Raw genomic sequence first — 15,676 nt, 5'->3', positions numbered from 1 at the left:
CTCATTTCTTTTCTTTTCTTTTAAATATATATCTTTATTGTTTTAAAACAGATGCATTTATGCCAGGAAAGCAAACAAACCAACAATCAAACATACAATCAAATAAACAAACTATAAATTGACAGACAGTAGCAATATATGAAACAACACAATTCTTATAACTAACATCCTTTGTACTCCTAATGATGTGAACGATTGTAAAGCTTGTAAAACAAAAAATTGAAAATGACTTTAGTCTTGCTGTACTTTGTCTGTTGATTATCTTATATTGCACAGTTATGTATATATTTCTTATGTAGTTTTTGTTAACTTCCCTACAAACTTACGGTATATTTATACAATGCAAGCTTCAGTCTAATTCTGCCAAGAAGTTTCCTTTTATACCGTAATTAAGTATTCTTTAAAAATTCTCCAATCCTTATAGACTATTTGTTTTGTTTGGCCTCTTATCCTTCCTGTCATCTTTGCCAGCTGCAGGTATTCTCCCATTAGGATTTGCCAATCCGCCATGTTCGGTATTGCTGTATTCTTCCAATTTCTTGCTACTAAGATTCTGGCCACTGTTATCCCATACATGAACAAAGTTCTTTTCGATTTCCCTATTTCTTTTGGCAATATACTTAACAGAAATATTTCTGGCATTTTTTAAAATGTAAATTTGAATAATTTTTAAAGTTCTTCATATATATTATTCCAAAATACGCAGATGTCTGTACACTTCCACCACATATGCAAGTAAGACCCAATTTCTCTATTACATCTCCAATGTATAGGTGATCTATTCTTGTAGATTTTAGCAAGTTTTTCTGGAGTTTGGTGCCATCTGTACATCATCTTCGTTATATTCTCCCTGAGATTATAACAAGCCGTAAATTTTATATCTCCCCCCTATAATTTTACCCATTGTTCCATGTACATGTTATAACCCAGGTCTTGTGCCCATCTCACCATTACTGCTTTCACTTGTTCTTCCTTTACCTCCCATTCTAATAGTAGATCATATATCTGTGAGATGTATCTATCTTTACTTGGTATCAATTCTTTTTCAAATTTTGATGTTTCTTTTGTAAGACCTGTTTATTTATCCATGATTAATCTTTGATGTATTTGAAAATATTGCAGCCAATTCGTCAGATACCCTTTAATTTCTTCATGTTTTTTCAACGTGGGCTCGTCCTGCTGTCCTTCTAATAATAATATGTGGGCCATTCTCCTTCCATATTCTTTTTCTTAACTGCCAATGCTTCTGCAGGTGAGATCCACAGGGGGATCTTGAAGGCTCATTTCTTTCCTGCTTCCGTCTCATTTTCTAGCCCTGGGAATCTCCAGCACATTCAAGACACACTACTGGTGTGGCATCCCTACTCTGAGGGCCAGATAACAAGCCCCCGAGGGCCACGTGGGCCAGGCCAAAAAGCGAGCGCAGAAGGGGCTCACCTTCCCACTGGGGTTGCAAGTGCCCATTCCAACTCCGGCTCCTTTGCCAGCCAGTCCCCTTGGCTGGGTTCCCTTTCTTTATGAAGGGCATGTCTTTCCCATCTTTTTCTCCAAGGAGCATCCATGGGTCTCCCCCTCCTCACTGAATCCCTCCCCCATTACAACCCCTAAGAACACATTTACCGTATTTTTCGCTCCATAGGGCGCACCTGACCATAGGGCGCACCTAGTTTTTAGAGGAGGAAAATACGGAAAAAAATATTCTGAATCAAATGTTGCACTAAACTATTTAAAGGAGCAAAGCGGGCGGCTCCTGTCCGCTTTGCTGCTTTAAACTGAGCCTCAGGGGAGGGTAGGAAGGGGAACCATGGCTTATCTAAGTCCAGTTAATATTGCTGAGCCTGACTTATGGCCATCGAGATTAGCCTGGCCGTCTCAGTGGAAATCTGGGGAGGCTGGGGTGGACTTTCAGTAGTCAAAGTGTGGTTGTGTCTTCCTCCCCGGCATCTATTTCCTGCCCTCTTTCCCCCCTGCACCCCCGCACCCTGCTTCGAGGGAAGGAAGCGGAGCCATGGATCCTCTGCTCGCAACTGCAGTGGATTCCCTCCACTCTGAAGCAGGAAAGTGGGAGAGGAGCTGCTCCCCTCCCACTTTCCTGCTTCAAAGCAATCACGGAGGAGGGAATCCGCTGCAGCCTCTAGCAGTGGAGGATCGATGGTCCCCTTCCTTCCCTCCTCCGTAGTTGCTTTGAAGCAGGAAAGTGGGAGAGGAGCTGCTTACACGAGTGTAAGCTGCTCCCCTCCCACATTGCCGCTTCAAAGGGAGCCCGGGAGGAGGGAATCCGCTGCAGCTTCCCCCACCTCCCGCAGAAGCCGCATGCTCTTTAAAGGGGCTGCACGGCTTCTCCTGGCTTTTCTAGGAGGTGGGGGGATTCCCCCACCTCGTAGAAAAGCCTGCAGGAGCCGCACAGCCTTTAAAGAGGGCGCCGCTCTTGGGGGCTTTTCCCCCAGGAGGGAGAAGGGACTGATGCGGCCAGTCAGTCCCTTCTCCCTCCTGGAGAAAAGCCCGCAAGAGCGCACGAAGCTTGTGTGCGGCTCTTGGGGGCTTTTCCCGCCTGCCTCCCCCCTGCATTCGCTCCATAGGATGCACACACATTTTTCCTTGCTTTTTAGGAGGGAAAAAGTGCGTCCTATGGTGCGAAAAATACAGTAATTCCTGTTTTAAAACAGCTGCATTGGTGGTCCCTTCATTTCCAGGTCCAATTCAAAGTTCTCACAGGAGTATAATATAATAATAGGAATTTATTATTTACCCCCCACCCATCTGGCTGGGTTTCCCCAGCCCCTCTGGGAGGCTCCCAACCAAATATTAAAAACACAATACAGCATTAAACATTAAAACTGCCCTGAACATGCCCCCCCCAATATGTGAAGAACCACCTTCTTCCCCACAGACCCTCCTGGCTGTGAAATTTGGCAGAGGGGGCCCTCTTGGTAGCTTCACCCCCTTGAGAGTCTTGGGTAGGGGTGGCCCAAGAGAGGGCACCCTGGGGGCAGAGGGCCCATTGGGGGATTCCCTCCCCACAGAGGCCCCCCAGGCCCCTCCCCCTCTTTCCCAAGGCCTCTGACAACGGAGACGTGTGTTTTCAGGACCCAGCCTATTCCTCTGATTGTTATTTGTTTTGACTTTATAAAATAATTAAAAATAGTTGCACTCTGCTCTGGAACAGCGGTGATAGTAGTAAAAATACCAACAAACAACAACAATAATAATAATAACATAAAGCCTCAAGCATGGAAGAAAATAAATAAAGCCCCAGGTGTTTGGTTCTGCAATGCTCAGTGTTATCTGTTAATTGCTCTGTCCTGTTGGCCCTTTTTCCGCTTTTGCTTAAACATATTCATGAACCAGGAACTCAGATACTGACCTCTAATAATGAACTATATGTTGTAGATATTCCCATAAACCTATTGTGCTATTTTTGTGATGTACAAATGACAAGATTTCTTTGTATCCTCCACTTGTCATTATTCCCATGAACCTTGCAATAAAACTCAGGGAACTCAGGAATTACAGATGGTGGGGAGAGGGTCTCCCAGTAACTCTCAGCACTGGGGGGGGGGCTGCCTCTTTCACCCCCATCCCTCCCAAGGTTCCCTCCCTTCCCAGCAGGGCTTGGATTCCTTGGGTGGGGAGACCTCTGGTGGTTCTCTTGAGTGACCCCTCCTGTTCCCACAAGGGCCTCTTCTGGGAAGCCCCCCCCCCCAGGACTGGAGTGCAAGAGCCCCCCTCTCCTCCCCCCCCCCGCGCTTCCTTCCCAGCCCCTGGCAGAGCCTGGCCCTTGTGCCTAGCAGACCCCCAAGTCGCCCTTTCCCCCTCCATCTCCCTGCCTCCTGTGGGAGGGAGTTCCAAAGGTTTAACTCTGCCCTAAAGGAAGCAGCTCTTTCTGTTCTCTGCCCTCCATCTTCCAACAGCCTTTCTCAACTGACTGCACAGGGGGTTTTATTCTTGCGTATATTTTATATATTTGCATATATTTTATTTTTTATTTTTTATATTTTATGTCCAGCTGTTTCTCTCCGGCTTCAAATGCCGTTCATTAACGTGACAATGCTAATAATAATAATGCTAATGCTAATAATAATAATAATAATAATAATAATAATAATAACAATAATAATTTATTTATACCCCGCCCACCTGGCTGAGTTTCCCCAGCCTATTTCTGAATGGGCTTCCTTTGCCTGCCGTTATCCTCCCCCCCCAAGACCCCTCCCCAAAGGGGCCAGAAGCAGCCTCTTTCTCGGTTCCCTGGAAGACGAGGCTGACCGATCTGCTGCAGATCTGCTGCCCCTGACTTGGGGGGTCTCCCCATCCATGAGATGGACGCCCCCCCGCCATGCATCTTCCCCAGGGACCCCCCTCCCTTCTCCCCAATGCACCCAAAGGGGGAGCAGAGAGAAGACTCACCGGAGGCGCCTCCTTTGCAGAGGAGACAAACCAACCGCCCCCCCCCTTACAAAAAAGGACTTGGCTGGGAGGGAGGGGCTGTTGCTTTGGAGGACCTGCCCCCCCGCCTTGACTTCCTGTCCCCTCTAGGAAGGCAGCTCCGTTCCTCTTAACCCTTGCCAAGCCGTGCGCCCTCAGTTCACCCGCCTCTCCCTCCCGGGCGCGCAGCCAGAGGAGGGCATTCATTTTGGGTCAAGAGAAAGACTGGCAAGCAGTTCAGCCTCCTTGGGCATCAAATGATGCCAGCCACAGGAATCATCACCCATGTAAAAACTTCAGATTCCCCCCCCCGGCCCCCTTGGCAGCAGCTCCTCGTGCCAGGCAGAGGTGGGGAAGCTGCGTGCCCACTTCAGCTGGGTGCCAAGGGCAGGCAGGCGGCTGAGGGTGCTTGGAGAGGGAGAAGAAGGACCCTCGTCCACTCACCTGCCCTGGGTTACCTGGCAGCTTCCCCCTACCTGGGACCCCCGGGGAAAAGACCAAACGCTTAAACCCAGAAAAAATAACAATGCACAGCGAAGGGCGGCTCCGGAGCATGTGCAGAGTGCGGAGCCTTTTCACCCACCCCTCGATCCCCACTGGCCCTGCGGGTGGGGAACCAGGTGCCCTCCTGGTAGCTGGGCTCCAGCCACCACCCCATCCCTGGAGTTGGGAATCTGCCGCAGGGGGAGGGCGCCCGGTTGGGCAAGGCTGTCCAGCTTTGCCCAGCAGCCACGCGAAGGCGCTTTGCCCGCGCCTAGAGGCACTCTCTTCCCGCTCCTGAGCCACACTCGCTGCTGCCCGGCGCAGGATGGCAGCTGCTCTTGCGCTTGCCCCTCCTGCTGTCCGAAGGAGCGGGTTGGGCTAGATGACCCCCGGGGGTCCCTTCCAAGCCTGCGCTTCTGCAGACTCCCCTTTCTGCCCGCGCTCTTGCGCACGGAGCGGCGCCAGCCGGGAACTGCAGTCCGTCTGCGGGCACGAGCGGGGAGGCGCGGGCGGGCGCGCGCTTGCAGGGGGGATTCTGGGAGCTGTAGTCCCAGCCCGGCCGGGAGAGGAAGGAGGGCGGCTGCTGCCGCCTCCAGCCCCGCCGGGGTCCCAGACGGAGCGCCATGCAGAAATACGAGAAGCTGGAGAAGATCGGAGAGGGTGCGCAATGGCGCAGGGGGCGCGCAGCCGGGGGGGGGGGAGGATGCATGCATGCAAGCGGGAGGGGGGGCGTGCAACCGGGAGCAGGAGATGGCGATGCTGGGGGCTTCTCCTTGGAGGTTTGGGTGGGGGGCTGCTTCTCCCCCCCCCCACCCCGCGATCTGTGCTGCTGGTCCGGGTGGGGCGAGGAGAGGCCTGCTTTGAGCCTGGAGGTGGCGGCCTCTGCATGCATGCAATGCAGCCCCCCCCCGGAAAAAAACCTGGAGGGAATTGGGGGGTGTCTGGTGCAGGCTGGGGGTCCGGCGGCAGGAAGGCGTGGCAGCTGCGCCCCCGTCCTGGCCAGGGGGACTCCTCTGCAGGGCTGGGGTGGGGGGGGGCCTGCAAAGCGCTTGGCCCCAGGAATCAGCGAGACCCTTTTGTGTTTCTCTCTCCCCCCCCCCCCGCCGAAAAAAGGCACCTACGGGACGGTGTTCAAGGCCAAGAACCGGGAGACGCACGAGATCGTGGCGCTGAAGAGGGTGCGGCTGGACGACGACGACGAGGTGGGGACCCCCGCGACCCCCCCCCCGGCTCCGTCTCGCCTGCGCCGCCCCTGGAAGCCGGGACCACAGCTCCCATCATCCCCGGCCCGCCTGGCCAAGGGCGGGGGATTGTGGGAGTTGTAGTCCCGCCGCCCCTTTCGGCAGGGGATGCTCTGCGCCCTCCTTGCAGGTGCTGGCGGGGGGGGGCGGCGCCTCGGTCCTTCTGCATGCCGAGCAGCTGCTCTCCCCCCTGAAAGGAGAGTGGGGTGCTGGGTGGGGGCAAAGCGCCCCCGACTCCTGGGATTTGCATGCTAAGCGACCCCCCCCTGGGCAGCGGCATTCTGCAATAATGGGGCCTCCGCGGTGGGTTTAGCCTGGGCTGCCCGCACATCCTTCTGCTTTGCTGGTGGTTCGCTGGTGCTTTGCCCCTTAGCCCAATGACAGCCGGGGGGGGGGGGGCAAGGGAGAATAAAACGGAGCCTCTGCAGTCAGTTGCAGGAAGTTCCTTGACTGGAAAGGAAGCAGAACCCCAGAATATTTGCAGGAGCAATAATAATAATAATAATAATAATAATAATAATAATAATAATAATAATAATAATTAATAAATTATTATTATTATTGTTATTATTATTTATACCCCGCCCATCTGGCTGGGCTTCCCCAGCCACTCTGGGCAGCTTCCAACAGAACACTAAAATACAATAACCTATTAAACATTAAAAGCTTCCCTAAACAGGGCTGCCTTCAGATGTCTTCCAAATGTCTGGCAGTTGTTGTTCTCTTTGACATCTGGTGGGAGGGAGTTCCACAGGGCGGGCACCACTACCAAGAAGGCAAACAGCACTGGGCTTGGGGGTCACGTTTGAGTACCCCAATAGCATCCCAAATGCTCACCAGAAAGGATGTGGGGGGGGGGCTGGGGGGGCATAGCCTGCTGCTGTTTGGCAGGCGACCCCACACATTGCCCTTGGCAGAGCAGCCTTGCCCTCCCAGGTTTGGAGCAGGTTTCTGTTCCCTTGTTAGTTCCCAAACTCCCCTGGTTGGGATCAATAGGAAAGGGAAGTAAGATGTTCCTTAGCCACTTCTGGTGGGTGGGGGGATTCCCTGTCTTCCAGCGAGTCCTCCCCCCCCCCCCGCTTGCTTGCCCATTGTGAATGAATTGGGGGTGGGGGTTGAGGCCGGCAGTGGCCCCCTGACCCTTTCCCCTCCCCCCTCCTCCTCCTCTTTCAGGGGGTCCCCAGCTCTGCCCTGCGGGAGATCTGCCTCCTGAAGGAGCTGAAACACAAGAACATCGTCAGGTGAGCCGCTTGGGGGGCTGAGGCTCAGCTCTGGGGCACGTCGTGGGGTGGAGAAGGGCAGGGGGGCGTTTCAGAGCTTATTCCTCGCACTTAAATACCACCTTTTCCTCTCCCAAAAGCCCCCGGGTGGTGCAAATGGATCTCCTGCTCATTTACTGTATTTTTCGCTCCGTAAGACGCACCTGACTATAAGACGCACCTAGTTTTTAGAGGAGGAAAACAAGAAAAAAAAATTCTGAACTAAACAGTGGATGTATGATTTTTGTGGTTCATGCTGTGGCCACAGACATGATATGTGATTTGACGGTGAGTTTGGGGTAGCCCAATGCAAAAATCCTGAGGATCCATGGGCTTTTACCTCCCCCCTCCCAGGCAGCCTCCTTTATCTCTAGAGTCCCTTATCTCCCTCCCAATCGCTTGCTGACCAGCTGCTCAGCTGCTTCCTTTCAGCACCCCTTCCCTCTTGTTTGCCTTAGTGTCTTTTTCTTAGCTGGAGCAGTTTTTTGCTCCTCCTTTTCTTCTAATTTCTCTCCTCATTGATTTAGTCTTCTTGACTCCTCTCCTTGCAAGTTTTCTGTCTTTCCCTCCCCCCTCCCAGACAGCCTCCTTTCTTGCTAGCGTCCCTTATCTCGCTTCCAATCGCTTGCTGATCAGCGGCTTTGTTTCAACACCCCCTTCCCTCTTTCAAAAAAAAGAGCATGATATGCTTTTCTCCCCTGGGCAATTCGGCACCAGGGACCACACATTCACTCCATAAGACGCACAGACATTTCCCATACTTTTTAGGAAGAAAAAAGTGCGTCTTATGGAGCAAAAAATACCGTTATCCCCAAAACAGAGAGACAGGGGCTGGCCCCCCAAGTGACCCACTGAGCTTCATGGCTGAGTGAGGGGATCTGAACCCTGGGGTCCCAGTAAAATGCTCTAACCATTGCACCACACTGGCTCTGAAATAATCCACCCCCTGGGGTGCTCCCTCATTCTGGGCTCAGCTTCCAGGGCTGACTCAACTCTGGGCTTGAAGCTCTGGGTGTCTGTGGGTGGGTGGGGGGCGAACGTGGGGCCTGAGACCCCAGCTGTGTCTCTTAGAGGGGGTGAGCTGATCATTTCCCACACATATCCCACATGGAATCCTGCCTGTGTCACTTACGCCAGTCACAAAGAGAAGCACTGACTTGTTGGAAGGGACTCCAGGGCTCATCTAGTCCACCCCCTGCAAGGCAGGACTCTCAGCTGAAGCCTCCATGAGGACAGGTGCTTAGAAACCTCCAAGGAAGCAGAGTCCACCACTTCCCCAGGGAGACCATTTCCCTGACAAACAGCTCTGACTGTCAGAAAGTCTTTCTGTATGTCTAGTCAGAATCTCCTTTCCTGCAACTGGAAGCCTTGGGTTCGAGTCCTGCCCTCCAGAGCAGGAGAAAACAAGCTTGCTCCCTCTTCCACGTGACAGCCCTTGAGATATTTGAAGATGGCTCCCATACCTCCTGTCAGTCTCCTCTTTTCCAGGCTTAACACACCCAACTCCTTCAACCGTTCCTCATCAGGCTTAGTTTCCAGACCCTTGATCATCTTGGTCACCCTCCTCTGCCCACTTCCAGCTGGTCAGCATCCTTCTTAAATTGTGATGCCCAGAACTGAACCCAGGACTCCAGGTGGGGTCTGACCAAGGCAGAAGAGAGCCAGACTATGACTTCCCTTGATCTGGACACTAGACTTCTGTGGATGCAGCCCAGAATAGCATTAGGGTTTTTTTTTTTTTTCTTTTGCTGCTGCTGCATCACACTGTGGACTCAAGTTAAACTTGTGGTCCACTAAGACCCCCTAGATCGTTTTCACAGGTGATAAGCCAGGTGGCAAGGTCTGTATAGTGAAAGCCATGGTTTTCCCAGTAGTGATGTATGGAAGTGAGAGCTGGACCATCAAGAAGGCTGATCGCCAAAGAATGGATGCTTTTGAATTTTGGTGCTGGAGGAGACTCTTGAGCGTCCCATGGACTGCAAGAAGATCAAACGTCTCCATTCTTAGGGAAATCAGCCCTGAGTGCTCACTGGAAGGACAGATCCTGAAGCTGAGGCTCCAATACTTTGGCCCCCTCATGAGAAGAGAAGACTCCCTGGAAAAGACTCTGATGTTGGGAAAGATGGAGGGCACAAGGAGAAGGGATGACAGAGGACGAGATGGTGGGACAGTGTTCTCGAAGCTACAAACATGAGTCTGACCAAACTGCGGGAGGCAGTGGAAGACAGGAGTGCCTGGCGTGCTCTGGTCCATGGGGTCACGAAGAGTCGGACACGACTAAACAACAAACAACAACGAGCCAGGAGTCCTCCATTCTGCATTTATTCCCCACCCTTTTCATCCAAGCAGCTGCAGGTGGTGTCGGTGGTTCTGCTCCCCCTCCTCATTTAACCCCCACCACAATCCTGTGAGGTAGGTCAGGCTGAGAGTAAGTGAGTCGGCTGAGGTCCCACCATTCACTGGAGCCCCTGTTTTCTCTGCCCCCCCCCCCCCAGGTTGCACGACGTCCTCCACAGTGACAAGAAGCTCACTCTGGTCTTTGAGTTCTGTGACCAGGTAAGGAGGGAAGGAGCGGGTGGCTGTGCTCAGATTTTGCAGGAGGAGCCCTGCAGGGCTGGCCAGGTGCCCCCCCCCCGGGAAGCCCAGGAGCAGGGGGCAGGATCCTGTGAGCTCTCCCGTGGTTCTCCTGTGTGGCGAGAGAGGGGCAGCAGGGGGAGCTGGACCTGGGCATCTGGGGGTCCCCTCTGCATCCTGAAAATGTGGGGGTGCCTCCTCCTGGGAGACCAGGCTCTTTGGGGGTCTCCTGGCCCTGCTGCTGACCCCCTGCCTCCCCCTCCTGCTTTCTGCTCCCCCCAGGACCTGAAGAAGTACTTCGACAGCTGCAATGGGGATCTGGACCCCGAGATTGTTAAGGTGAGGAGGGCACAGGTTGCCCTGGCGAGGGGCTGGGAGGAGGGGTGGGGACAGGCGTCCTTGTGGGGGGCAGCTGGTGCTCCGCCCATCCCCCATGGCCAGGCTTGGGGTTCTCACACCAGCCTCCCCCCCCCTCCGCAGTCCTTCATGTACCAGCTTCTGAAAGGTTTGGGGTTCTGCCACAGTCGGAACGTCCTGCACAGGGACCTCAAGCCCCAGAACCTCCTGATCAACCGGGTGAGTGCTGGGGGGCCACATTGGGCAGGCGGGGGGAGTTTAGGGGGCCAAGACCCAGTGTGGCTCCTGCAAAGACCTGCCTGTTTCACCTTTCCAGAGATGGGGGAGACCTGGGAGGGGCTGTGCCCTTGGATTGCCCAAAGGTCTCCCTCGGTCTGCTTATTATGGGTTGCCACCTTAGCTGTTTTCCCTGCACGGCAGGGGGTTGGGCTAGATGACCCCCTGGGGTCCCTTCCACTTCTTCCAAGGGAAGAAAGCAAAAAGCCCCAGGACTGGTGCTTTCTAATGTGCTCATAAAAAATAGGAGGTTTGGGATGAGCAGCGAAGGGGCCAGATCTGCCCGCGATCCCACTTGATTTAGGGGGGTGTCAGGGTACACAGCGTGGGGGGGGGGCGGGCATCAAGCTGCAAGGGACTTCCAGGGAGTCTACAGGTCTAGGGAACATTGCCAGTGTGGACCCCATGGGGATTTCCGCTTCCTTCCCTGGGGCGTGGGCAACGTTGCCCCTGGGCTGGCTCTTTTTCCTCCGCTGACCACCTGCCTTTGCCAACAGAACGGGGAGCTGAAGCTGGCAGACTTTGGGCTGGCGAGGGCCTTTGGGATCCCTGTGCGCTGCTACTCGGCCGAGGTGAGGAGCAGGGCTGGGCGGGCACGGGGAACTGTGGGACCTGCCCCCTTCCCTCCCTTCCTCGCCCCTCCTCTGGGGCACTCGCTCTGCAGAGCCTCCTATTCTCCCTCTTTTCTGGGGACGTCCCTCATTTAGAGAAGCCGTCCCGGTTTCTGATCTGATCCCAGAATGTCCCACTTTCCCTTAGGACACCCATGTTTTCATTGGAGAAATGTTGGAGGGGAGGGAGTTATCTGACCCCCAAGCCATCTGAAGGCAGTCCTGTGTAGGGAAATTTATTTCGTGTTTAATGTTTTATTATGTTTTTATATATGTTGGAAGACGCTCAGAGTGGCTGGAGAAACCCAGTAAGACGTGTGGGGTATAAATAGTAAAATTATCATTATGGAACGGGATGTCCCTATTTTCATCAGAGAAATGTTGGAAGGTATGGCTCTGGTCGTTCTTCCCCAACCCAGCCTGCAGAAACCAATTAACCTGCGGCCTAATAATAATTATAGTAATAATAACTTATTATTTATACCCCACCCATCTGGCTGGGTTTCCCCAGCCACTCTGGGCGGCTTCCAACACAATATTAAAATATAATAGTCCTTAGATATTAAAAGCTTCCCTAAACAGGGCTGTCTTCTATAAGTCAGATAGTTTTTTATTTTCTTTGTCATCTGGTGGGAAGGCGTTCTACAGGACGGGTGCCACCACCAAGAAGGCCCTCTGCCTGGTTCCCTGTAACCTCACTTCTTGCAGGGAGGGAACCGCCAGAAGGCCCTCGGAGCTGGACCTCAGTGTCTGGGCTGAATGATGGGGAGGGGGAGACGCTCCTTCAGGTCTACTGGGTCTTAGAGGCCGTTTAGGGCTTTCAAGTTCAGCACCAACACTTTGAATTGTGCTCGGAAACATACTGGGAGCCAATGTAGGTCTTTCAAGACTGGTGTTATGTGGTCTCAGCGGCCGCTCCCAGTCTTCCCTGATTTTCCTTCCACCCCAGATTCCTGCATTGCAGGGGGTTGGACTAAATGTCACTTGGGGGTCCCTTCCAATCCTTTAATTCTCCCTGCTGCCCCACAGGTGGTGACGCTCTGGTACCGCCCCCCAGACGTCCTCTTCGGGGCCAAACTCTACTCCACCTCCATAGACATGTGGTCTGCTGGCTGCATCTTTGCAGGTAAGGGGGGTGCTTTGGCACTGGGGGTGGGCAGAGGGGGTGGGCAAGGGCTCTGGGGTGCCACTGACCTCTTCCTCTCTCCCCCCCCCACAACCCAGAGCTGGCCAATGCTGGGCGCCCCCTCTTCCCAGGAAATGACGTGGATGACCAGCTGAAGCGGATCTTCCGATATCCTTGGCACTGGGCATTGCAAGGGCTTGGGGGGAGGCCAGTTGAGACTGAATTCAGGGGGTTGGACTAGATGACCCCTGGGGATCCCTTCCAAATCTGTGATTCTATGATTAGGGAAATTCCTCACCAGAGTAGAAATCATACATGGAACAGATGGAAAGCTCTTCAATCTGAGCAGGCTGAAATCAAAGAGTGAGGTTACCGTAACTTCCGTCATGGAGCTTCAGGATGCAGAGGACAACGTAGTGTGCGCACGCTCAGAGGATGACCTCCAAACCAGCCTAAATATCTTCGCAGAAGCTTATGAAATGCTTGGCCTATCGCTCAACATCCAAAAAACCAAAGTGCTGCTGCACCAACAAGTACAAAGCATCCCCTCTGCAGCGCCACAAATCCAACTCAATGGTGTAACGTTGGAAATCGTTGATCACTTCTCCCACCTTGGCAGATACCTTTCCACAAGGGCCAACATTGATGCCAAAATCCAGCATCGCCTGAGCTCTGCGAGTGCGGCTTTCTCCTGATTGAAGTGCAGAGTGTTTGAGGACTGGGACATTCGCAGGGAAACCAAAATGCTTGTTTACAAAGCTATTGTACTACCAACCTTGCTTTCTGCTTGTGAAACATGGACCACTTATAAATGCCATCTCCAACTCCTTGAAAGATTCCATCAACGGTGTCTCTGAAAAATGTTACACATCACTTGGGAAGACAGGCGAATTACTGTATTTTTTGCTCTATAAGACGCACTTTTCACCTCCTAAAAAGTAAGGGGAAATGTGTGTGCATCTTATGGAGCAAATGCAGGCGGGAGGCTCTGATCAGCGCTCCCTTTAAAGAGCTGCGTGGAGCATGGGTGCGGCTCTTCTCCCTCCCCGGGGAAAAGCCCCCAAGAGCTGCACACACACTCCGCACACTCTTTAAAGGGAGCGCGGCTCTTGAGGGAGCCTCAGCCATGCACACCCTCTCCCGGGCAGGGGATGAAGGCTCCTCTTGCCCGGGAGAGGCTGCCCGCGGATATCCTATAAGCCAGGAGAGCCAGCGGGTTCGCTGCGCTGCGATCCTGCTTGCTGTTCTGGCTTCTGTGATTCATAATATTTTCTTTTCTTTTCCTCTTCCAAAAACTAGGTGCGTCTTATGGTCTGGTGTGTCTTATAGAGCAAAAAATATGGTAATGCCAGTGTCCTGGAAGAAGCAAAGATCACCAATGTCAAAGCAACAATTCTTCAACATCAATTTTGTTGGACTGGTCATGTTGATCAGATGCCTGGTTATTGTCTTGCAAAACAACTACTCCATCCCAAACTTCAAAATGGAAAGCGTAATGTTGGTGTTCAACAAAAGAGGTTTAAAAACTCTCTTAAGGCAAATCTTTAAAAATGTAGTATAAACACCGACAACTGGAAAACACTGGCCTGCAAGCGCTCCATTTGAAGAACAGCCTTTACCACAGGTGTAATGGACTTTGAAGACTCTCAAACTCAGGACGCAAGGGAGAAACGCGCTAAGAAGAAGGCACACTTGGCAGATCCACACCATGTTCAACTCCCGCCCGGAAACCAATGTCCCCACTGTGGAAGAACTTGTGGATCCAGAATTGGCCTCCACAGTCACTTGTGGTCTCAATGTTAAAACTGTGTTCATGGAAGACAATCTTACTCAGCTACGAGGGATCGGAAAATAAAATAAAGGGGAAAGCCCAGCAAAGCTGTGATTGGCCAGCTGAGGACGTGTGGCTCTACTGGGGTGGGGGGTGGAGAAGGTGTGGGTCCAGCCCTCTTGCCCTGGGCGCCTGTTTCTTGGCCTCAGGAGCAAGCAGGGGAGGGTTTTGCAGAATCCTGGAGTTGGGAGGGCCTCTGAGGGTCATCTAGTCCAACCCCCTGCAACCTCCTCCCATCTGGGACAGGCCTCAAACAGAAGCCCCGCCCCTCTTCCTTTCCTTTGAGCAAACGCAGAGTGCTGGACACGCAGGCCTTAGCGCTGAGGTTGCTGCACCGCAGTGGGTTGGACTAGATGACCCCAGGGTCCCTTTCAGTTCTACCATTCTGTGATTTGGCGTTGGGAGGGGTACATGGCTGAGTTGGCTGGGGGGAGATGCAGAGGGGTCTCCCAGTTGGCAAGGGGTCCTTAACTCTCCCTCCACGCTGCTGGGGACTCCGACTGAGGAGCAGTGGCCAGGGATGACCAAGCTCCCAGACTACAAGGTGAGAAGACCCTTCCCCTCTCCCAGAACGAGACCCCTGCTCCATCGCCCTCCTGGGTGGGGGTCCACACCCCCTTGCACACCTCACCCACCTTCTCTCCCCCCCCCAGCCATACCCCATGTATCCTGCGACAACTTCCCTCGTCAACGTGGTTCCCAAGCTGAACACAACTGGACGGGACCTGCTCCAGGTGAGTGCTTCTCTCCCCCTTCCCCCTTCCCCCCCATGAGGGGAGCTCCCTGCAGGGGGCTGGAAGGGGGTCTCTCCCACTGGCATCTCCGTTCACCTTCCTTGCAGGTTTTTCTGCCAAGGGCCCTCCATCGGGGACCCTTGAGCTCCTGCTTTGAGGGGGTTGGACTGGATGACCTTGGGGGGACCCCCTTTCCAATTCCACGATTCCTCAGAGGGTGGCGCCGGCCTCTCCTTCCATCTAGGGCTTCCCACAGCAGTTGGGCGGCTGTCCCTTGGGGATCCTTCAGCCAAGATTCCCGCATTGCAGGGGGCTGGAATGGATGATCTCTGGGGGTGCCATGACTGAGCTCCCCCGCTTTCTTTGTCTCTCCAGAACCTGCTGAAGTGCAACCCGGTGCACCGGATCTCAGCAGAGGATGCCCTCCAGCACCCCTACTTCACGGATTTCTGCCCCCCCTAAGGGGCCGGCGTCTGCGTGTGTCTGGTGTGGCCCAAGGGTGGGGGGTGCATGCAGCCTCCCGCCCCCTTGCCAGTGTACCAGTCCCCCTGCTGGAACTGCTGGTGCTGCAATCCTCACGGGACCATTTGGGATATTGGGGCAGGGGGGGCTGGCCTGGTTCCCCCCTCTTCCCTTCCCGCCCCCTTTGCCTGCCCCCCAGCACCCTCTAGTGGGGGCCCTGGGCAGCCCTGGAGGACTCTGACCCCCGTCTCACCCTGTGACTCTTGGATGACTCCTATAAAGCTCTTCTTCTCTTTC

General features: G+C 53.6%; 2 protein-coding genes across 4 annotated transcripts in view; one reads left to right on the top strand and one right to left on the bottom strand.

The window, feature by feature from the left end:
* The window catches only part of LOC310689265 (uncharacterized protein), an 18,710-nt gene extending 13,373 nt beyond the window's left edge, over positions 1-5,337 (bottom strand). The window contains exon 1 of one of the 2 annotated variants that reach the window (XR_014517423.1): positions 5,009-5,337. The gene's annotated coding sequence lies outside the window, so the exon portion shown is untranslated. Of the gene's footprint in view, positions 1-4,403; positions 4,692-5,008 lie in introns of those variants that run through there. The other variant, XR_014517424.1, reaches the window with a different exon arrangement.
* CDK5 (cyclin dependent kinase 5) lies at positions 4,647-15,676 on the top strand. 2 transcript variants are annotated; one of them, XM_083467215.1, is made up of 12 exons: positions 4,647-4,773; positions 6,022-6,110; positions 7,323-7,390; positions 9,904-9,964; positions 10,265-10,321; positions 10,463-10,558; positions 11,113-11,187; positions 12,256-12,352; positions 12,451-12,520; positions 14,667-14,727; positions 14,837-14,917; positions 15,293-15,676. In XM_083467215.1, exons 1-12 carry the CDS (start codon positions 4,683-4,685, stop codon positions 15,377-15,379), a joined length of 933 nt encoding a protein of 310 aa, XP_083323341.1. In that variant the 5' UTR covers positions 4,647-4,682; the 3' UTR covers positions 15,380-15,676. The 2 variants fall into 2 exon arrangements, with proteins under 2 accessions (XP_083323341.1, XP_083323342.1); XM_083467216.1 differs by lacking the exon at positions 4,647-4,773 and adding an exon at positions 5,390-5,568.

Source organism: Podarcis liolepis, assembly GCF_965112155.1.
Source record: "Podarcis liolepis genome assembly, chromosome: 12".
Taxonomy (NCBI): Eukaryota; Metazoa; Chordata; class Lepidosauria; order Squamata; family Lacertidae; genus Podarcis; species Podarcis liolepis.
Note: the sequence above shows the minus strand (reverse complement) of the source record. Positions and strands in the feature narration are given on the sequence as shown.